Source organism: Hyla sarda, chromosome 10 (genome assembly GCF_029499605.1).
Source record: "Hyla sarda isolate aHylSar1 chromosome 10, aHylSar1.hap1, whole genome shotgun sequence".
Classification (NCBI taxonomy): Eukaryota; Metazoa; Chordata; class Amphibia; order Anura; family Hylidae; genus Hyla; species Hyla sarda.
In genome coordinates this window covers 51,753,674-51,776,159 of record NC_079198.1, presented here as the reverse complement: position 1 = coordinate 51,776,159, position 22,486 = coordinate 51,753,674, and the positions used below count along the sequence as shown (strand labels likewise).

The window sequence follows — 22,486 nt, the reverse complement described above, 5'->3', positions numbered from 1 at the left end:
AGACAGAAAAGAAATTCAAAGATTTCTCTGTAGTATACAGTAGCTGATAAGTACTGGAAGGATTAAGATTTTTTAATAGAAGTCATTTACAAATCTGTTTAACTTTCCAGCTCCAGTTGATCTAAAAACATTTGTTTTCTACATGTTTCCACCGGAGTTCCTCTTAGACACCCCACAGGTGTTTGACGACTTCTCATTAAAGTTGGATGTGAAAATGAAAATTTTTATTTTTTTCACAAAAAGTCAGGTGTTATCCCAAATTTTTCATTTTCACAAAGGCTAATAGGAGAAAAATAAATTGTAAAACCATTTTTTCTGAGTATGGAAATACCCCATATGTGGACATTAAGTGCTCTGTTGGTGCACTACAATGCACTACAAAGAGAAGGAGCAAAGTTTGTTTATTGGGGAGAGAATTTGGCTGGAATTGAAGTCGGAGGCAAGGCAACAATTAAGCTCCCATGCTGCCAGAACAGTGGACGGGGGGTCAACTGTTCTGGCAGCATGGGAGCTTAATTGTTGCACTTGTGACCCAATTTTGGAAACTACACCCCACACGGAATGTAACAAGGGGTGCAATGAGCATTTACACCCCACAGTGGTCTGCGCAAATAAAAATAAAAATTCATTTTCATGGACCACTGTTAGAACAATCTGTGGGGTTTAAATGCTCACTGCACCCCTTGTTACATTCCGTGAGTGGTGTAGTTTGCAAAATGGGGTCACATGTGTTTTTTTCTTTTTTTGCATTTGCGCCAAAACTGCTGCAACTGTCAGTCACCCCTGTGCAAATCACCAATTTAGGCCTTGAAATACGACAGGGTTCCACAGCAAGAAAGCGGCATGTGCACTTGATGCCTAAATTAGGGATTTGCAAGGGGGAATTATTAACATTTGACCGCTAAGCGGTCACTAAGACCCTAAATTTCCCACCCAATATAAAACTTAACGTTTAATGAGCCAAGATTAAAATAACCTCACACATATTGATCCATGGTGCATTGATTGGCATGACACTGCATGCTATAGAAGTGAATTGAAAAATTAGACTGTGGCTGCAGTCCACAGTCTATAGTGTGAGACAATTAAAAATCTAACACATTGCCCGCCCGCCCGACGTTTCGCCACAGGCTGTGGCTTTATCAAGGGCTAAGAGGCAAATGGCGTGCAAACAAGCCTTGCAGGGGTTTAAATAACCTCCTGTCTCTAACGTCATTAGAACATGTCACTTCCTGTATTAACATGACATCTCATTGGTTACAATCATATGCAGACTAATGATTGACCGCTTCCTGGCCAATGAATTTTAGACCAGGATGCATCTTGCTATATTCGTTTGATTGACAGCATCCTCGACCAACCAGCTGAGAACAATCAAGCTTCTGAACTCCTCATTGGTGCCGGAAGCTGTATACGTATGTGCGCCATCGGTCCTGCGCTAACTAATAGCTTCCCGAACCTCCGATATGGGCGCATGCGCAGTACGGATGCGCAGAAGAACGTGCGCGAATACTTAGTCATATACAGGCACTGCTGGAAGCTGCGCGACAGACATATGCGCCGGCACTTAGCCGATTTTTGGCATATGATTCACTCATGGCTATTGTGATAGGGCTGTAATACACAATATAACCACTATTGTGAACAACGACTGCGTAGCAAGTGATAGGTTAATTCGAGAACACTAATAAGTTACTATCTGGCAATATAGGACGGCCAACCTAGCAACATAGGTATAAGATCAGAACAAGGAAATATTAATCGATAGAGGGAGGAGCAAATACTCATCTGTTCTGCATAGATGTAGTCATAATTAATTCATATCATCAACGGAAGTTAATCATAAATATAATTAATAAAGGCTTATAACGGCTCTTCTATATAGTAACAATTGTAATAAGTGATTCCTGTCCTACAAGAAGGCTGCAAAGGTGAAGCCTTCATTCAGTCCATTTGGACTTTGGGATTTTAATCTCCAAATCCAACGGGCTTCTTCTTGAAGCAGTCTGGTGTTAAGATTGCCACGTCTCGGACCTAGTTTACACTGGGTAATGCCACAGAAACGTAATTCAAAGGGAGCATCATTGTGTACAGTCCTCATATGCCTAGCAATTGGCGTATCTTGGTAGGTGTTAATAGTACTCATATGTTTTGAGATACGCCTACGCAATTGTTGAACTGTCTTTCCTACATAGATTTTAGGACAATTGCAAGTGGCTAGGTACACTACCCCCGTCGTTTGACAGGTGATGAAGTCCCTAATTTGATATTTCCGATTATCAATCGGATTAGAGAATTCTTTTGTACGTGGCATAAATTTGCAAAAATTGCACCGTCCACATGGATGTGATCCTTGAATTGATGATTTCAACCAACTGGATGCAGACTCCTCTGCATAAAAACTCCTAACTATTTGATTTTGAATATTGGGTCCTCTACGATAGGTTATAGAGGGGTGAGTAGAGATCACCTCCCTAAGGTCATTATCCACCTGTAATATAGGCCAATATTTCCTAAGTATATTCATGATTTTTTGATTGTGTTGATCAAAAGTTCCGATACACCTAATGATCTTTTGGCCACTATTGTCTTTAGCCAATTTGTGATCACGTAATAATTCAGATCAATCAGATCAATTCAGATCAATCTTCCGTTGATGATATGAATTAATTATGACTACATCTATGCAGAACAGATGAGTATTTGCTCCTCCCTCTATCGATTAATATTTCCTTGTTCTGATCTTATACCTATGTTGCTAGGTTGGCCGTCCTATATTGCCAGATAGTAACTTATTAGTGTTCTCGAATTAACCTATCACTTGCTACGCAGTCGTTGTTCACAATAGTGGTTATATTGTGTATTACAGCCCTATCACAATAGCCATGAGTGAATCATATGCCAAAAATCGGCTAAGTGCCGGCGCATATGTCTGTCGCGCAGCTTCCAGCAGTGCCTGTATATGACTAAGTATTCGCGCACGTTCTTCTGCGCATCCGTACTGCGCATGCGCCCATATCGGAGGTTCGGGAAGCTATTAGTTAGCGCAGGACCGATGGCGCACATACGTATACAGCTTCCGGCACCAATGAGGAGTTCAGAAGCTTGATTGTTCTCAGCTGGTTGGTCGAGGATGCTGTCAATCAAACGAATATAGCAAGATGCATCCTGGTCTAAAATTCATTGGCCAGGAAGCGGTCAATCATTAGTCTGCATATGATTGTAACCAATGAGATGTCATGTTAATACAGGAAGTGACATGTTCTAATGACGTTAGAGACAGGAGGTTATTTAAACCCCTGCAAGGCTTGTTTGCACGCCATTTGCCTCTTAGCCCTTGATAAAGCCACAGCCTGTGGCGAAACGTCGGGCGGGCGGGCAATGTGTTAGATTTTTAATTGTCTCACACTATAGACTGTGGACTGCAGCCACAGTCTAATTTTTCAATTCACTTCTATAGCATGCAGTGTCATGCCAATCAATGCACCATGGATCAATATGTGTGAGGTTATTTTAATCTTGGCTCATTAAACGTTAAGTTTTATATTGGGTGGGAAATTTAGGGTCTTAGTGACCGCTTAGCGGTCAAATGTTAATAATATTGGATTTACCCTCCACTCATAGGTCCCTCCTATTGCATTAATTAATTGGAGTTAATCACTCCTTTTTGTGGACTGTCAAGCTTATTATGCACTGATGGCTGGATTCCTGTCCAACAAACCTAATTTAGAGCACTCTAAAGCTGATGCTGCTCATGTCTTTTCACTTCAAAATCTTCCCTTTAATCAAGTTGATATAAATTCAGCTTTTAGGGATTTACAAAAAACTTATAAACAGTATTATCGTTCCTGGTGGGAGATTGCCAGTCTCGAAACATACCTCCAGCAAAAAATTGTTTATCGTGGTTTAAGAATCAATATCACTCCTAACTCACATCAAAACGAAACTGAATTCATACAAGGTTGGCAACAACTTTTAACTGAAAACTCCTTACGTATGTTACAATATCTACTAGATTTTGAGAAGGGTGCATTTACAAAAATTGGTATACAGTTGGAAACACAAATTAGTGAAATTAAAATATTCCAAACACAACCTGAGTATCCTCTTTTGGAGCAAAAACTTAAGAAACATCTTGATAGTTTTTTAAGTGAGATTAAAGAAAGGAAACACAGGAAATACGTACGAGACAAGAGGGATTTTGAAACAGGACAGATTTATTTAAAATCACAACAACAAGATTTTCAGGGTAATAGGTATACAGATATTTCGGATTCTGAATACTCAGGTACTGAGGATAGTACTAACGTCCAGAGTGGCCCTAAGAGGTTTCACCCTAGATCGCGATCTAGGAGCAATAAGAGACGTCAACCCTACAGAAAAAATACTGGTACTTTTAAATCTGAGAACACCCCTAGACCACAAGGCCATTCACAACCATGCCCACCTCATACTACTCAAGGAGGTGGCCATCCCTCCATGCACTCACATGGATTTTTATCCTCTGCCTTACCCAATCCTGCAGAGGTACATATGACCCCAGTGATACCTGGTCCTACAGCAACAACAGCTGCCCCACGGGCACCTGGCATTCCAACGATTACTCATATGGGAGGATTACCACAGAATCCCCCTCACCTTTTTTTAGAACCAGGGGTCCAACTGAGGGATCGCGACAAATGGGGATACAATCCAATTCCCAGACAATAACTGATGCTACCAGTGACCAATTGCAAATTTGTAACCTGTCATCCCTAGTTCTGAATGAACACCATCTGTCAGTATTACAAAAGGGGTTATCATTCACCCCTACACCACCTTGTAATATTTTTACTTGGACTAAAGATATAAATCTATTTGGCAGGAAGCTTGCCCTACACAAATTTCACAAAAACCTTGCTACCAATCCTGCTGTGAACAGACAACAAGATCAGCAAGTTGTTACTATGCTAGAACAGCTAGAAGAAGAAAGTGAGACAGGAATTGTCTCAGTTGAAGCTCCCTTCTCTAATCTTAAACCTAAGTCAAGTTTTACACCATCCTTGTCACAATACTCTAATATCGATACTTTTGTTAAGATGGTTACACACGAGATCAGTTCCCTAAGGTCAAGGACTCCCCATATTCCATCTAACTTATCTACGGAAGAAATCCGAGCACTTGATGAAATACAACATAATAATGAGATTGTTTGCAAACCTTCTGATAAAGGAGGAAACATCGTCCTGATGGATAAAAGTTATTATAAGGCTATGGTGATGAGACTGTTGAATGATAAAGATACTTATCGTAAACTTGACCATAACCCACTTCAGGAGTTTAACCAGAATTTACGTACAATTTTACAAGAGGCAAGAATAGACCAATTGATAACAGAAGAAGAATTTAAATATCTCTTTAATCCATCGCCAACAATAGCCACTTTCTACGCCCTTCCTAAGGTGCACAAACGGAGTTCCCCTATCCCTGGCAGACCTATTGTTTCAGGGTGTGACAATATTACACAAAATATCAGTCACTATGTAGATCAGTTCTTGGCCCCTTTTGTTTCCTCTCTTCCGTCCTTTATTAAGGATACCAAGGACACTGTGAAGAAATTACAGGAGATCACATTCCCTCCAGGTACTCTTATAGCTAGTTTGGATGTGGAATCTCTCTATACAAACATCCAACATGAACAGGGACTTCATGCTGTACAACATTTCCTAACTACTAAAGGTCTTCAGTACACAGCACACAACAAATTTGTTTTGACCTTATTACGTTTTCTACTTACTCATAATTTTTTCCTTTTTGATAGGCACTTTTATTTTCAGTTGAAGGGCACTGCTATGGGCACTCCTTGTGCACCGAATTATTCTAATTTATTCTTAGGGTGGTGGGAAGACACTCACGTTTTCTCTGACACTTTTCAAGAATTTAACTCTCACATTTTATTTTGGGGTCGTTATATAGATGATATATTGATTTTTTGGGACAGCACCACACAATTATTTCAATCCTTCGTTCAAGCACTTAACACTAATCATATTAATATGCACTTTACTTCTGAAATTCATGATAAATTTCTTCATTTTCTTGACCTCACTATCACTATTGATGCACTTGGTCACATTCACACTTCTATATATCGTAAACCTACGTCAACCAATAGTTTTCTCAATTGGAAGAGTTATCATCCCGTACCATTGAAGAAAGGTATCCCTATCAGTCAATATCTACGAGCCAAAAGGAATTGCTCTGATCCTCTTAAATTTCAAGAAGAATGTGATCTCCTGTATAGACGCTTCACCAATAGAGGTTACCCTAAGAAAGTCCTTCACAAGGCCTTCGCCAGAGCCAGGGCTACTCCAAGATCTGAATTATTACGTGATCACAAATTGGCTAAAGACAATAGTGGCCAAAAGATCATTAGGTGTATCGGAACTTTTGATCAACACAATCAAAAAATCATGAATATACTTAGGAAATATTGGCCTATATTACAGGTGGATAATGACCTTAGGGAGGTGATCTCTACTCACCCCTCTATAACCTATCGTAGAGGACCCAATATTCAAAATCAAATAGTTAGGAGTTTTTATGCAGAGGAGTCTGCATCCAGTTGGTTGAAATCATCAATTCAAGGATCACATCCATGTGGACGGTGCAATTTTTGCAAATTTATGCCACGTACAAAAGAATTCTCTAATCCGATTGATAATCGGAAATATCAAATTAGGGACTTCATCACCTGTCAAACGACGGGGGTAGTGTACCTAGCCACTTGCAATTGTCCTAAAATCTATGTAGGAAAGACAGTTCAACAATTGCGTAGGCGTATCTCAAAACATATGAGTACTATTAACACCTACCAAGATACGCCAATTGCTAGGCATATGAGGACTGTACACAATGATGCTCCCTTTGAATTACGTTTCTGTGGCATTACCCAGTGTAAACTAGGTCCGAGACGTGGCAATCTTAACACCAGACTGCTTCAAGAAGAAGCCCGTTGGATTTGGAGATTAAAATCCCAAAGTCCAAATGGACTGAATGAAGGCTTCACCTTTGCAGCCTTCTTGTAGGACAGGAATCACTTATTACAATTGTTACTATATAGAAGAGCCGTTATAAGCCTTTATTAATTATATTTATGATTAACTTCCGTTGATGATATGAATTAATTATGACTACATCTATGCAGAACAGATGAGTATTTGCTCCTCCCTCTATCGATTAATATTTCCTTGTTCTGATCTTATACCTATGTTGCTAGGTTGGCCGTCCTATATTGCCAGATAGTAACTTATTAGTGTTCTCGAATTAACCTATCACTTGCTACGCAGTCGTTGTTCACAATAGTGGTTATATTGTGTATTACAGCCCTATCACAATAGCCATGAGTGAATCATATGCCAAAAATCGGCTAAGTGCCGGCGCATATGTCTGTCGCGCAGCTTCCAGCAGTGCCTGTATATGACTAAGTATTCGCGCACGTTCTTCTGCGCATCCGTACTGCGCATGCGCCCATATCGGAGGTTCGGGAAGCTATTAGTTAGCGCAGGACCGATGGCGCACATACGTATACAGCTTCCGGCACCAATGAGGAGTTCAGAAGCTTGATTGTTCTCAGCTGGTTGGTCGAGGATGCTGTCAATCAAACGAATATAGCAAGATGCATCCTGGTCTAAAATTCATTGGCCAGGAAGCGGTCAATCATTAGTCTGCATATGATTGTAACCAATGAGATGTCATGTTAATACAGGAAGTGACATGTTCTAATGACGTTAGAGACAGGAGGTTATTTAAACCCCTGCAAGGCTTGTTTGCACGCCATTTGCCTCTTAGCCCTTGATAAAGCCACAGCCTGTGGCGAAACGTCGGGCGGGCGGGCAATGTGTTAGATTTTTAATTGTCTCACACTATAGACTGTGGACTGCAGCCACAGTCTAATTTTTCAATTCACTTCTATAGCATGCAGTGTCATGCCAATCAATGCACCATGGATCAATATGTGTGAGGTTATTTTAATCTTGGCTCATTAAACGTTAAGTTTTATATTGGGTGGGAAATTTAGGGTCTTAGTGACCGCTTAGCGGTCAAATGTTAATAATATTGGATTTACCCTCCACTCATAGGTCCCTCCTATTGCATTGCAAGGGGGAAGACCCGTATGAAAGCTTTACACTTGCCACCACCACCAAAAATACACTACGGCAGTGTGTCCCAAACAGGGTGCCTCCAGCTGTTGCAAAATGTCCAGCATGCCTGGACAGTCAATAGCTGTCTGGCAATGCTGGGAGTTGTTGTTGTGCAACAGCTGGAGGCTCCATTTATCCGTTTTTTTATTTTTATTTGGGGGGGGGGGGGGGGCAAACTGTGTAAGGGTGTGTGTGTGGTGTCCCGGTACCGTATTGCATACCGTACCTAGTGTAAAGGTCCGCAAAGTCAGAGTAACTACGTTTAGGTAGGGTTCCTCAGGTGGGACAGCCCCTAGTCGCCTCTCCTAAGGTCTATCTCTAATGTTAATATATATGTATATATTTAATAATTATATATATTCTATAGTAATGTATAGTACTTACCTTCTTCTTATCTACCTCCCTATCGCTCTTGGGAAGGGTGGCAGTAGGAAAAGCGTCATTGAGGAACCCTTACCCTGGTGTCACAAATAGCAGGGGTTAACAAGCACCCTTTCATTACTGCACAGCTACACTCCCCATACCCTATACCCTCCAGGCTATCACATGGCTGTATATGTTTTACTCTTTATTTTGTGTTAGTGTTGTGTAGAATTACACGGGTGGGGAATTACAGCGAATTTTGCAGCGCAAACCTCAAGCCATTGCAAAACTACAACTGCCAGTTGTAGTTTTGCCACAGCTGGAGGCACATTTTTGAGGAAACACAGACTAACTCCGTGTTTCCCCACCCATGTGCCTCCAGCTGTGGCAAAAGTACAACTCTCATGGTCTGTCAGTGCATGCAGGGAGTTGTAGTTTTGCAATGGCTGGAGGGGCACAGTTTGGAGACCACTGTGTAGTGGTCTCCTAACTGCGCCCCTCCAGATGTTGCAAAATTGCAACTCCCAGCATGCCCAGACTGTCCAGGCATGCTGGGAGTTGTAGATCTGCAACATCTGAAGGGCCAGATAATACAGAACTACAACTCCCAGCATGCTTGGAATGTCTGGGCATGCTGAGAGTTGTAGTTTTGCAAAATCTGGAGGGGCACAGTTTGGAGGGGATAAGACGTCTGATCGTGGGGGGCCCGTTGCTGGGACCACCTGCGATCTCCCTGCAGCACCCACATTCTATGTGGAGCTGCATCTCTAGTTTCGGAAACCTTCAGGTTTCCGGGACTGGGGAAGTGATGTCACACCATCATGTCTATGGGAGGGGGTGTGACGGCCATCATAGGAACGGCGTGGCGTTTCCGGACGTCGTAAATATAATTTTCATCAGTATCACCCGCACTACAAGCCTGTATGACAGGTTAGTGTGGGTGATACTGATGCCAGATTTCCTTTAATATGCCTGTGGCCACAGCTTCTGAATCGTCGCTGACAGACGATATGAAGTGAAATTTCTCTTTTTACAACAGAGATTTCACGGGGTGATGAGAGCGTTAACTAAGAAGATCCAGGCCGGACAACACAGCGCACTCGGGGATTGGGAACGCACATGCTACTTCATTAGCATAATTCGAAAACTGGGAATATCAACGGTAAGTGCCATTGTCTTAAGATTTACCTGCACTAAAATCCTAGGTTAGTGCTGGTGATTCTGATGACAGATTCCCTTTAAGAACTATCATCAGTGTAAAGAACAAGAGGAGAGATTTATCAAAACCTGTGTAGAGGAAAAGTGGTGCTGTTACCAACAGCTACCAATCAGATTGCTTCTTTCATTTTTAAAGAAGCCTGTGAAAAATGAAAGGAGGGATCTGATTAATTGTTAAGGGAAACTGCAGCAATGTTCTTCTACACAGATTTTGATAAATCTCCCCCAAGGAGTCCTGGAAGTGACCATATGGCCCCTACAGAGCCCTGCTTAAATTGTCATTGTGTTTTCCAGGGATTACATGAAGAAACAGAAGGTTCTGAGCAAACATACTGTCAGGCTATATTGGTACTGATAAAATCAGATTTTATGAAATGACAGATATAGATAGTTTAGGCGTCCATCTTGAATCAAATAAGTCAGTTCACCTTAATTTGAGAGAATGGAAAGTTTGAGAAAAACACATGACAGAGTGGAATGTGTGAAGTAAACAAAGTGGATTAGACAAGACAAATTTGTTATCATGTGTCCTCCCATGTTTGGATGTCTGCTTGCACGTCTGTACACGTGGAGAAAACAACTTTAATAACCGTCACACGCAGTATGTAAATGAGACTTAAATGAGCACTCTCATTAAAACAAATTTTTGCTATTGCACTCCTTATGGTAAATAAAAAATATTTCTAATATACTTTGTTTAAAAAAAATGAAGTTTTCTATGTTTTATTTGTGCTTAACCCCTTAACGGCCACGGACGTAAATGTACGTCCTGGCTTGGCGGTACTTCGCGCACCAGGACGTACATTTACGTCCTGTGTATGACCGCGAGCATCGGAGCTGTGCTCATGTCATACACGGCAGGTTCTGGCTGCTATCAGCCATTAACCCCTCAGATGCCGTGATCAGTACAGATCACGGCATCTGCGGCAATGCGCACGTTAAAATAGGTGATCGGATCTCCCGCAGCGCTGCCGTGGCAATCCGATCATCTGTAATGGCGGACGGAGGTCCCCTCACCTGCCTCAGTCCATCTCCCGGCATCTCCTGCTCTGGTCTGAGATCGAGCAGACCACAGCAGGAGATAGCCGATAATACTGAGCAGTGCTGTGTCCTATACATAGCACTGAACAGTATTAGCAATCAAAGGATTGCTATAGATAGTCCCCTATGGGGACATAAAAAGTGTTAAAAAAAAAAAGTTGAAAAATGTAAAAATAAAAAGTAAAAAAAATTTGAAAAATCCTTTCCCCCAATAAAAATGAAAATTGTCAGTTTATCCCATTTTACCCCAAAAAGTGTAATTTTTTTAAATAAACATATTTGGTATCGCCGCATGCATAAATGCCCGATCTATCAAAATATAATGTTAATGATCCCGTACGGTGAATGGCATAAACGTAAAAAATAAAAAAATTCAAAAAATGCAGCTTTTTTGTCACATTTTATTAAACATTTTTTTAATAAAAAATGATCTAAAAGTTTTATATATGCAAATGTGGTATGAATAAAAAGTACAGATGACGGCGCAAAAAATGTGCCCTCATAACGCCCTATATATGGAAAAATGAAAAAGTTACAGGTGGTCTAAATAGGGCAATTTTAGATTACTGATTTTGTACAAAAAGTTTTAGATTTTTTTTTTAAGCGGTACAAAAATATAAAAGTATCTAGCCATGGGTATCATTTTAATCGAATTGACCCACAGAATAAAGAACACATGTCTCTCCCCTCTCCCATTGTATGTGTGGTAGTCACACTGGAGGTAATCTGGGGAGCAGTCTACAAGTCGGACCTAAGGCTGCTGTAATTTGGCTCCTGGCTTTGCTCATGTGGCACAGACCTGAATGTGACTACTTCTTCTGGGATCCTGAGAGTCTGCTGCCAAGGTCGTTTTTTCATATATTCGTATCCAGTTATCCACAGGACACCTTCCGGTTGCACCTGGGACCTTTGGGCTGCACAGATCCACACCATCTCTACTAACCCCGTATGGGGTGATACTAATATTTCCTATATGCTCAAGGTAAGCGGCTAATTTATAGAGCCTGCATAATCACTTCCCCCCAGGTGAAAACTCCCCTCCCTTCTCCAGGGTAACGCATGAGGCGCCGCCTTCCGGTCTCTTTTTTCTTTTTTCCTTTCTCCAGGTACATTAGCAGCTGCACACCCAACTGACTACCTGAGCCTCATTTACATACAGCATGTGACATTTTATAAAAGTTGCTTACTTCACATTTATAGATGTTCCAACGGACATACAGACATGGCAGAACATGTGATATTAACCTCTATTATATGTTGCCACTCATTATATAGGGTAAAACTAGTGATTGGTTCCCTTTAACCCCTTAAGGACAAAGGGCGTACAGATACGCCCTGACGTCATGGTACTTAAGGACACAGGGCATACTTGTACGCCCGTGGGAATTTCGGTCCCCGTCCGGCGATGACCAGGATGACTGCTGATATTTATCAGCAGGCACTCCATGCAAATGCCCAGGGGGTCCTGAATTTACACAGGCGATATGCGGCGATTCTGGTCATACGGGTCACGTATGACCTGATGACCCGGAGATACATGGTGATCGGAGGTGTAGAATACACCCCCAATCACCTCCTGTTTCTATGGGGGGGTGGCGATTTCTTCACCCCCCCCCAAAAGCGCTGCTATTGGCTGGACGATCATCCGACCAATAGCAGCCGGCAGAGGAGGGGTTAACGTCCCCTTTTTGCAGATCTGTGCCCCTCAGGGCTGAAGAAGTCCTCTTGTGTCCATTAGTTCAGGGTGAGATTTCTCAGCAGGGACAGGTAGCAGTAAAAAAAAAAAAATAACATAAAGTAAAAAATAAAATTGCCCCCGACCCCCTAATAGGTCCTCAAGGGTCCGCCGCAGATTTTTCAGCATGACCAGGGCCCTATCAGGGGTTCAGGGCGCTGCATTTGGCCCACCCATTTATTATTATTTTTGGCCGCAGCATTTTTTCCCCCCATATAACGGTGTGTGATTTAAAATCACACACCGTTTTATATAAAAGTTGCACCAAGCACACACACTACATACTTTCCCGCCCCCCCCCCACACACACCCCCTTCCACCGCCATTCCAAATCTGCCAGTGAGGATGAGGAAGATCCTACTTTTCTGTGTTCTTCCTCCTCATCATCTAGCACTGATGATGAGTCCCCTGTACGGTCGGGGAGATGCCGTCAGGTGAGGCCTCGTACCCCCCATGATAGTGACCCAGTGGCTGACACTAGTATTAGCGTCCATGCCGCTTGTAATAGGAGTCTGACCCCCCAGACAAGCGTACCGGAGCCCCCTTCTGGTGAACCTGTCTGGAGACCCCCAGAGGGTTATCAGCCACGGATTCCTGAGTTTGTTGGCGACTTAAGAATCCGGATTGACACGGCTGGATACACTGAAATTTATTATAAAAAATATTTTAGTTATTTTTTCAGTGACAGCTTTGTCAATCTATTGGTGGAGCAGACGAATCTGCACGCCCAGCAGTTCATCGCCCACCACCCTGATTCTTTTTTGGCTAGGCCCAATGGATGGTATGCCATTGATGCAGCCGAAATGAGGACATTTTGGGGCCTCGTGCTGCATATGGGCCTGGTCAAAAAACCAAGTGTCATGCAGTACTGGAGTGGGACATCCTCTACCAGACCCAACTCTACGGTATGGCCATGGCACGAGGATGGTTCTAGGCCATTCGGAAATGCCTGCATTATGCTGATAATGCAGCATGTCCCCATGACCCCCCCCCCCCCGAGGTGATCTCGCCTATGACCGGTTATACAAAGTGAGGCTTTTGGGCCAAATTTTGGGAGGCCTACATACCCTCAGGGAGCTCTCGGTAGATGAGACTCATCAGTCTTAAGGGGAGACTCATCTTCTGCCAGTATATTCCCTTGAAGCGGGTGCAGTACAAGCTTTGTGAGAGTACCTCCGGGTACACTTGCAAGTTCAGAGTATATGAGGGATGAGATTCCTGTATTTAACCCCCAGAATGTCCCCCCACTCTGGGTGTTAGCGTGAAAATCGTTTGGGACCTTGTGCACCCATTGCTGGATAAGGGTTACCACATGTACGTGGACAACTTTTATACCAACATCCCTCTGTTCACATCCCTTGCCGCCAGATCCACGTCCGCTTGTGGGACTGTGCAGAAGAACCAGAGAGGCCTTCCTCAAAATTTTATCCAGACACCTATGCCCAAGGGTGAGTCCCGTGGCCTAATCCATGAAAACCTGTTACTGGTCAGGTATAAGGATAAGAGGGATGTCCTTATGCTGACCACAATTCATGGTAACGGATGCTCACCTGTCCCTCTGCTAGGTACCACAACAAAGGTTCTCAAGCCCGATTGTATTCTGGACTACAATCGGTATATGGGGGGAGTTGATCTCTCTGATCAAGTCCTCAAGCCATACATGGCCAGGCGGAAAACACGGATATGGTACAAAAAAATTGTGGTCTACTTGGTACAGGTTGCCATGTACAACTCTTTTGTACTGTACCAGTACGCTGGCAACACAGGGACATTCCTCCAGTTCCAAGAAGAAGTCCTAAAGGCCCTGATCTTTGGCGACCGGGCAAGAGCAGGCCGGAGTTCCCAAGGAACTGAAAATATGGGTGCCAGGATCATCCCATGCCAGCACTTTCCAGGTGAAGTCCCCCAAACTGGAAAGAAGGGACGATCCCAGAAAAAATGCAGAGTGTGTTACAAGAGGGGGATACGGAAGGACACCACCACTCAATGTGACACTTGCCCCGATCATCCGGGCCTCTGCATTAAAAACTGCTTCAGGGAGTATCACACTTCCATGCAGTGCTAAATTTTCCATTCTCGTTAAAATTTTCCATAATTTTACCCCAATGTACCAAGTCCAGAGTACATTCCAAGTTTTAACCCCATAAATCACTAAATTGCCCAAAAATCTCTTATAAAAAACCTCTGTGGGTACTTTTTTTTGTCTGGGTCATGGGTCACTGAGTCACTATCATTGGGGACTTTTTTTTATGTTGCCTCAACCTGAGGCAACAGGTTAGGGACAGCCACACACATCACATTCCCAGAATGATGATTCAGAGCATAGGGTTTGGGGTGGGCATATTTTTTTATTTTGGCTATGCTCTGGGTCATCATTCTGGGAACATAACCTGTTTTAAAATTTTACCACCCACTGTACCCCATTTTTGTAATTTACCCATGTAACGCTCCTTGAGGGGGGGGGGGTCCCAGGGGGGGTCCCAGGGCGAGGGGGGGGGGTCCCACTGTCCTAGCTCCGTAGGCCGCTACGTAGAAGCTCAAGGCCCCTGACTGCGTTCCTGCTGTTCCGAGACTGGCGTGAACGCTGTTTACTTCCAGATATGAGGTATGTCCTTACTCCAAAGAAATGTATTTACAAATTTAGGGTGACATTTTCTCCTTTTAGCACTTGTGAAAATGAAAAATTTGTGGTAACCCCAGCATTTTAGTATAAAAAATAAAATTTTAAATTTTCACATCCCACTTTAAGGGGTAGTCCAGTGGTGAAAAACGTATCCCCTATCCTAAGGATAGGGGATAAGTTTCAAATCGCGGGGGGGGGGGGGGGGGGGCGGGTGTGGGACAGGGCGGCGGTCCGACCGCTGGGGCCCCCCATGATCTCTTGTACGGGGCCCCGGTTCGCTGGCCAGATAGTGCGTGTTAACCACCGCATGAAGTGGCGGCCGACACGCCCCCTTAATACAACTCTATGGCAGAGATGGAGATTGACAAAGGCCGCGCTCCGGCTCTGCCATAGAGTTGTATTGAGGGGGCGTGTCAGCAGCCGATTCGTGTGGTGGTCAACACGCCCCCTTCCCGCGGGCTGTCGGGGCCCCATACAGGAGATCGCGGGGGGCCCCAGCAGTCAGACCCCCCGTGATCTGAAACTTCTCCCCTATCCTTAGGGGGTAAGTTTTTCACCACTGGATATCTCCTTTAATGAACATTTATCAAACACCTGTGGGGTGTTAAGGCTCACTGTACCCCTTGTTACCTCCTTTGAGGGGTGTAGTTTCCAAAATAGTATGACATGTGGGTTACATAGTTACATAGTAAGTATGGTCGAAAAAAGACATATGTCCATCAAGTTCAACCAGGGAATTAAGGGGTAGGGGTGTGGCGCGATATTGGGGAAGGGATGGGATTTTATATTTCTTCATAAGCATTAATGTTATTTTATTCCAGGAATGTATCCGATCCTGTTTTAAAGCTGTTAATTTTTCCTGCTGTGACCAGTTCCTGAGGTAGACTGTTCCATAAGTTCACAGTTCTCATGGTAAAGAAGGCGTGTCGCCCCTTGAGACTAAACTTTTTCTTCTCCAGACGGAGGGAGTGCCCCCTCGTCCTTTGGGGCGGTTGAACCTGGAACAGTTTTTCTCCATATTTTTTGTATGGGCCATTAATATACTTATATACGTTTATCATATCCCCCCTTAAACGTCTCTTCTCAAGACTAAACAATTGTAACTCCTTTAATCGCTCCTCATAGCTAAGATGTTCCATGCCCCATATTAGTTTAGTCGCGTGTCTCTGCACTCTTTCCAGCTCCACAGTGTCTCTTTTATGTACAGGCGACCAAAACTGAACAGCATATTCCAGGTGAGGCCGTACCAATGCTTTATAAAGGGGGAGTATTATGTCCCTATCCCTTGAGTCCATGCCTCTTTTGATACATGACAATATCCTGCTGGCTTTGGAAGCAGCAGCCTGACATTGCATGCTATTCTGTAGTCTGTGATCTACAAGTACACCCAGATCCTTCTCTACCAGTGACTCTGCCAGTTTAATCCCCCCTAAGACATACGACGCATGCAGGTTATTAGTACCCAGATGCATAACTTTACATTTATCCACATTGAACTTCATTTGCCAAGTGGATGCCCAGACACTTAGTCTATCCAAGTCATCTTGTAACCTATACACATCCTCTATAGACTGTACCGTGCTACAAAGCTTGGTGTCATCTGCAAAGATAGAAACAGAGCTGTTAATGCCATCCTCTATATCATTGATAAATAAATTAAACAACAGCGGGCCCAGTACTGAACCTTGGGGTACACCACTAATTACCGGGGACCAATCAGAGTACGAATCATTGACCACCACTCTCTGGGTACGATCCATGAGCCAGTGTTCAATCCAGTTACAAACTAAAATTTCCAAACCCAAAGACCTTAACTTACCTGTCAGACGTCTATGAGGGACAGTATCAAATGCTTTAGCAAAATCCAGAAACACTATATCCACAGCCATTCCTCTGTCAAGGCTTCTACTCACCTCTTCATAAAAGCAAATTAGATTGGTTTGACAACTTCTATCCTTAGTAAACCCATGCTGGTTATCACTTATAATACAATTATCCCCTATGTATTCCTGTATGTAATCCCTTATAAGTCCTTCAAACAATTTACCCACAATGCACGTTAAACTTTCCTGGGGAAGACCTAGAGCCCTTTTTGAAGATTGGCACCACATTAGCCTTGCGCCAGTCCCTTGGCACAATACCAGACACCAGAGAATCTCTAAATATTATGAACAGGGGTACAGATATTACTGAACATGCCTCTCTAAGAACTCTTGGGTGTAGTCCATCCGGCCCTGGAGATTTGCTTACATTTACTTTACTTAACTTACCTTGTACCATCTCTACATTAAGCCAGTTCAGTATATTACATGATGTGTTACCAGCACTGACCTGGCCAATGTCAGCTCCTTCTTCCATAGTGTATACAGAACAAAAGAACCCATTCGGTAGCTCCGCCTTCTCTTGATCGCCCGTGACAACCTCCCCATTTTCATTATTAAGGGGTCCTACATGCTCTGTCCTTGGTTTTTTTGCATTCATATATCTAAAAAAATATTTAGGATTAGTTTTGCTTTCTTTGGCCACCTTGGGTTTTTCTTTGCTGTTCTTTCCAAAAGCCAAATGTGACTGCTTCTCTTCTGAGCATTGTAGTGCGCCCACAGTGCACTTGACGTCCATACTCAGAAGAGAGGGGGTTACAAGTTTTAAGGGGCATTTTCCACTATTACCCCTTGTAAAAATGTAAAATTTGGGAGAAAGCCAGCATTTTAGTGAAAAAAAAATTCATTTACACATCCAACTTTAACGAAAGGTCGTCAAACACCTGTGGGGTGTTAAGACTCACTGTACCCATTGTTACGTTCCTTGAGGGGTGTAGTTTCCAAAATAGTATGCCTTGTGTTTTTTTTGCTGTTCTGGCACCATAGAGGCTTCCTAAATGTGACATGCCCCCCAAAACCATTTCAGAAAAACTCACTCTCCAAAATCCCATTGTCGCTCCTTCCCTTTTGAGCCCTCTACTGCGCTGCTGAACACTTTACATACACATATGAGTTATTTCCTTACTCGAGAGAAATTGGGTTACAAATTTTAGGAAGATTTCTCTCCTTTTACAACTTGTAAAAATTCAGAAACTGGGTCTACAAGAACATGCAAGTGTAAAAAATTTTGATTTTGAATTTTCTCCTTCACTTTGCTGCTATTCCTGTGAAACACCTAAAGGGTTAAGATACTTACTAAATGTCATTTTGAATACTGTGAGTGGTGCAGTTTTTATAATGGGGTCATTTGTGGGGTATTTCTAATATGACGGCCCTTCAAATTGTCACATTGTCACAGCGAGCGCTCCGGGCTTCACCACCGGACCGGAGTGCCCGCTGCCTCGGTCTTCTGCTCCGGGGCCTCGGCGTCTCCCGGTCAGACGTACTGACCGGGAGCGCGGGTCTCACAGTGGCAGGGACGCGGCTAGCGTGGCGGCTGGTCCCCGCTCACGCGCCGCGTCCCTGTTCGACTTACCTGCTCCCCGCGCGGCGCTCTGCTCTTCTGGATCCCTCCGCGCGCGGCCCCGCTCTCTAGGGCGTGCACGCCGGCTTCAGTAAATTTAAAGGGCCAGCATACCGGTAATTGGTGCGCTGGTTCCTCACTGGCCAATAAAAGGCACCTGCCCCTTCCTGCCCTTGTCGGATCTTTGTGCCTAGTGCCTTAGAGAAAGCGTTCCCTACTGTGATATTGCCTTGCCAGTTGCAGAACCCATTTGCTACCGTATACTCGCCTGTGAACCCTTGCTGCCTGCCCTGACATCTGCTACGTCCGACTACGCTCTTGCCTGCTCCCTGTGTACCACGCTATATCAGCTGCCAGAGAGGTCAAGTTGTTACTGGGGGATACAACCTGGTAGTTACCGCTGAAGCAAGTCCATCCCGCCTTGCGGCGGGCTCTGGTGAAAACCAGTAACTGCTTAGAACCAGTCCTCCAGTATAACCCGTGCCATCGCCTCTCTGGTCCAGAGGATCCACTACCTATCCTGCCGGTACGTGACAGTAAGATCCGGCCATGGATCCCGCTGATGTTCCCCTGCCAAGTCTAGCGTACCTCACCTCCATTGTGGCCCAGCAAGGTCAGCAGCTGGCCCAATTGACCGCCATGATGCAACAGCTCCTGCCTGCTCAGCAACAGCCTACACCACCGCCTGCACCTGCTGTATCACCTCCGCCCGCAGTTACAACTGGAGCCAGAATCCGTTTGTCTCTACCAGACAAATACGACGGAGATCCTAAACTATGCCGAGGGTTCCTGTCTCAGTGCTCTCTTCATCTCGAGCTACTATCAGACCAGTTTCGGTCTGAGCGAGCCAAGGTAGCCTTCATCCTCAGTCTGCTCTCCGGGAGGGCCCTGGCCTGGGCTACACCACTTTGGGACCGCGCTGATCCAGCCACCGCTTCTGTCCAGAGTTTTTGTCAGGAGTTTCGTAGTGTTTTTGAGGAACCTGCCCGGGTTACCTACGCAGAGACTGCTTTGCTAAACCTGTCCCAAGGAAATTCTACCGTGGGTGACTATGCCGTCCAGTTCCGCACCCTTGCTTCTGAGCCGAACTGGAATAATGAAGCTCTTTGTGCCACCTTTAAGAAGGGACTTAATTGTGACATTAAAGATGTCCTTGCTGCACGTGACTTGCCTACCACCCTGAGTGACCTCATCTTGCTAGCCACCAGGATTGACAAACGTTTCTCTGAGAGACAAGAGGAACTCCATCTTGAAAAGGAAAAAGCTCGTTCCAAACGCTGTCCTCGTCTGACTCCAGTGTTCCAGCGTCCACCTCTACCTGTCTCTGGGTCTTCCGCTGTGGAGGCCATGCAGGTGGACCGGTCTCGCCTGACCCCTCAAGAACGGAGTCGCCGTAGAGACGAGAACCTATGTTTGTACTGCGCTAGTACTGAGCACTTCCTTAAGGACTGTCCTCTTCGTCCTCCACGTTCGGGAAACTTTCGCACCTAAAAGGATGTGGGAGAGGCATTACTAGGTGTGGATTCTTCCTCTCCACGCCTCATTATATCCGTGCAGTTGTTCCTTTCGGCCAAGTCCTTCTTCTCTGTTGCTGCTTTCTTGGATTCCGGCTCTGCCGGCAACTTCATCCACGCCTCCTTGGTCGACAAGTATCAAATTCCTATTACCCGTCTGCCCAAGCCGTTCCTTATTTCTACGGTCAACGGGGAGAAACTCTCTGCTACGGTACAATACCGCACCCAGCCCCTGCGGATGGACATTGGGATATTCCATACCGAGACTCTTGAATTTCTTGTTCTTCCCTTCTGCTCTTCCGAACTCCTTCTGGGTTTACCGTGGTTGCAAAGCCATTGTCCTGAATTTGTCCACCGGTGAGATTCTGCATTGGGGTTCCTCCTGCCCTGACTGGTGCTTCAAGCCTGCTCCTATCAAACGGCTCCCGCCAGTTCCTCCGCCACCAGGTCTCCCAAAGCCTTACCATCAATTTGCAGACGTCTTCTGTAAAAAAACAAGCGGAGACTCTTCCTCCTCACAGGCCTTATGATTGTCCCACTGACCTGTTACCGGGCTCTACTCCTCCTTGGGGCAGAATTTATCCTCTCTCCACTCTAGAGACTCAGGCCATGTCAGACTATGTACGTGAGAATTTACAGAGAGGCTTTATTAGGAAGTCTTCGTCTCCTGCTGGAGCCGGGTTTTTCGTTGTGTCTAAAAAGGATGGTTCTCTCCGTCCCTGCATCGATTATAGAGGACTTAATAAAATTACCATTAAAAACCGTTACCCTCTGCCTCTAATCTCTGAGGTGTTTGACCGTCTCAGAGGAGCCAAGGTTTTCACCAAGTTGGATCTCAGCGGGGCCTACAATTTGATCTGCATTCGTAAAGGAGACGAGTGGAAGACCGCATTTAACACCTGGGACGGTCACTTTGAGTACTTAGTGATGCCCTTTGGACTTTGTAACGCACCCGCTGTCTTCCAGGAGTTCGTGAACGACATCTTCTGGGACCTTCTCTACACTTGCGTTGTAGTATATCTGGATGATATCCTTATTTTTTCATCCAGTCTGGATCAACATCGAGTCCATGTCCGGCAAGTTCTCACCCGACTCAGAAGTAACCGCCTCTACGCCAAAATTGAGAAATGTCTGTTCGAGCGTACCTCCTTGACATTCCTGGGGTATATCATCTCTGCCCAAGGTCTGCAAATGGATCCTGCCAAGCTATCTGCAGTTCTGGACTGGCCACGCCCCTCTGATCTCCGAGCCATACAGAGATTCCTGGGTTTTGCCAATTACTACTGACAGTTTATTCCTCATTACTCCACCCTGGTGGCTCCTCTTGTGGCTTTGACTAGCAAGGGTGCCAATCCCAAGACCTGGCCTCCTCACGCTGAAGAGGCTTTTCTGTCCCTGAAAGCCGCCTTTGCAACTGCAACTGTTCTCTCCCGGCCAGATTCTTCCAAGCCATTCTTTCTTGAAGTGGATGCATCCTCGGTGGGAGCTGGAGCTGTATTAACTGAAAAGTCTTCCAGGGGCAAGACCATAACTTGTGGCTTCTTCTCTAAAACCTTTTCTTCCGCCGAGAAGAATTACGCTATTGGGGACAGAGAACTGTTGGCAATTAAATTGGCCTTGGAGGAGTGGAGACATCTTCTCGAGGGTGCTCCTCACCCTGTGACCATTTTCTCGGACCATAAGAACCTAGTCTACCTCCAGTCTGCTCAGAGACTAAATCCCCACCAAGCCCGTTGGTCCATCTTCTTCGCCCGCTTCAACTTCCAGATTCACTTCCATCCCGCTGCCAAGAACATCAGGGCAGATGCCCTTTCTCGCTCTTCGGATGTGGTGGGCGACGTACCCTCTCCTCAACACATTGTTCCACCTGAGTGTCTCATCTCGGTAGCACCTGTGGATTTACGGCTTATTCCTCCGGGTAAGACATCTGTTCCTCCTCGCCAGCGGTTGCAAGTTCTCAAGTGGGGTCACGCTTCCTTCCTTGCCAGTCATCCTGGGATTAAGAAGTCTCTGCAGTTAATTTCTCAAAGATATTGGTGGCCCTCGCTTGTCAGAGACGTCACTGAATTCGTCCAGTCCTGTGCAATCTGCGCCCGGGACAAGACTCCTCTTCAGAAACCTGCGGGCCTTCTTCTGCCCCTCCCTGTTCCGGAGACCCCTTGGTCACACATCGCGATGGACTTTATCACTGATCTTCCCTCCTCCCATGGTATGACAGTCATTTGGGTCATGGTTTACCGTTTTTCAAAGATGGCTCATTTTGTGTCCCTGCCTGGTCTCCCGTCTGCGCCTCAGTTGGCCAAACAATTTTTTCTTCACTTCTTCCGCCTCCACGGTCTTCCCAAACACATCGTCTCAGACCGTG

At 44.8% G+C, this 22,486-nt stretch overlaps 2 protein-coding genes across 13 annotated transcripts in view; one reads left to right on the top strand and one right to left on the bottom strand.

Annotated features, from left to right (window-relative positions):
• LIG1 (DNA ligase 1) overlaps positions 1–22,486 on the top strand; it is a 268,524-nt gene that overhangs the window by 14,055 nt on the left and 231,983 nt on the right. For 3 of the 4 annotated variants that reach the window (XM_056541820.1, XM_056541819.1, XM_056541824.1), the window contains exon 1: positions 9,586–9,708. The exons of the other annotated variant lie outside the window; for it this stretch is intronic. In XM_056541820.1, coding sequence (XP_056397795.1) covers positions 9,601–9,708 — 108 coding nt within the window. In that variant the 5' untranslated portion in view covers positions 9,586–9,600. Of the gene's footprint in view, positions 1–9,585; positions 9,709–22,486 lie in introns of those variants that run through there. 4 annotated transcript variants of the gene reach the window in all.
• ZSWIM9 (zinc finger SWIM-type containing 9) overlaps positions 1–22,486 on the bottom strand; it is a 124,410-nt gene that overhangs the window by 82,688 nt on the left and 19,236 nt on the right. Inside the window, exon 1 of one of the 9 annotated variants that reach the window (XM_056541818.1) lies at positions 17,495–17,513. The exons of the other annotated variants lie outside the window; for them this stretch is intronic. The gene's annotated coding sequence lies outside the window, so the exon portion shown is untranslated. Of the gene's footprint in view, positions 1–17,494; positions 17,514–22,486 lie in introns of those variants that run through there. 9 annotated transcript variants of the gene reach the window in all.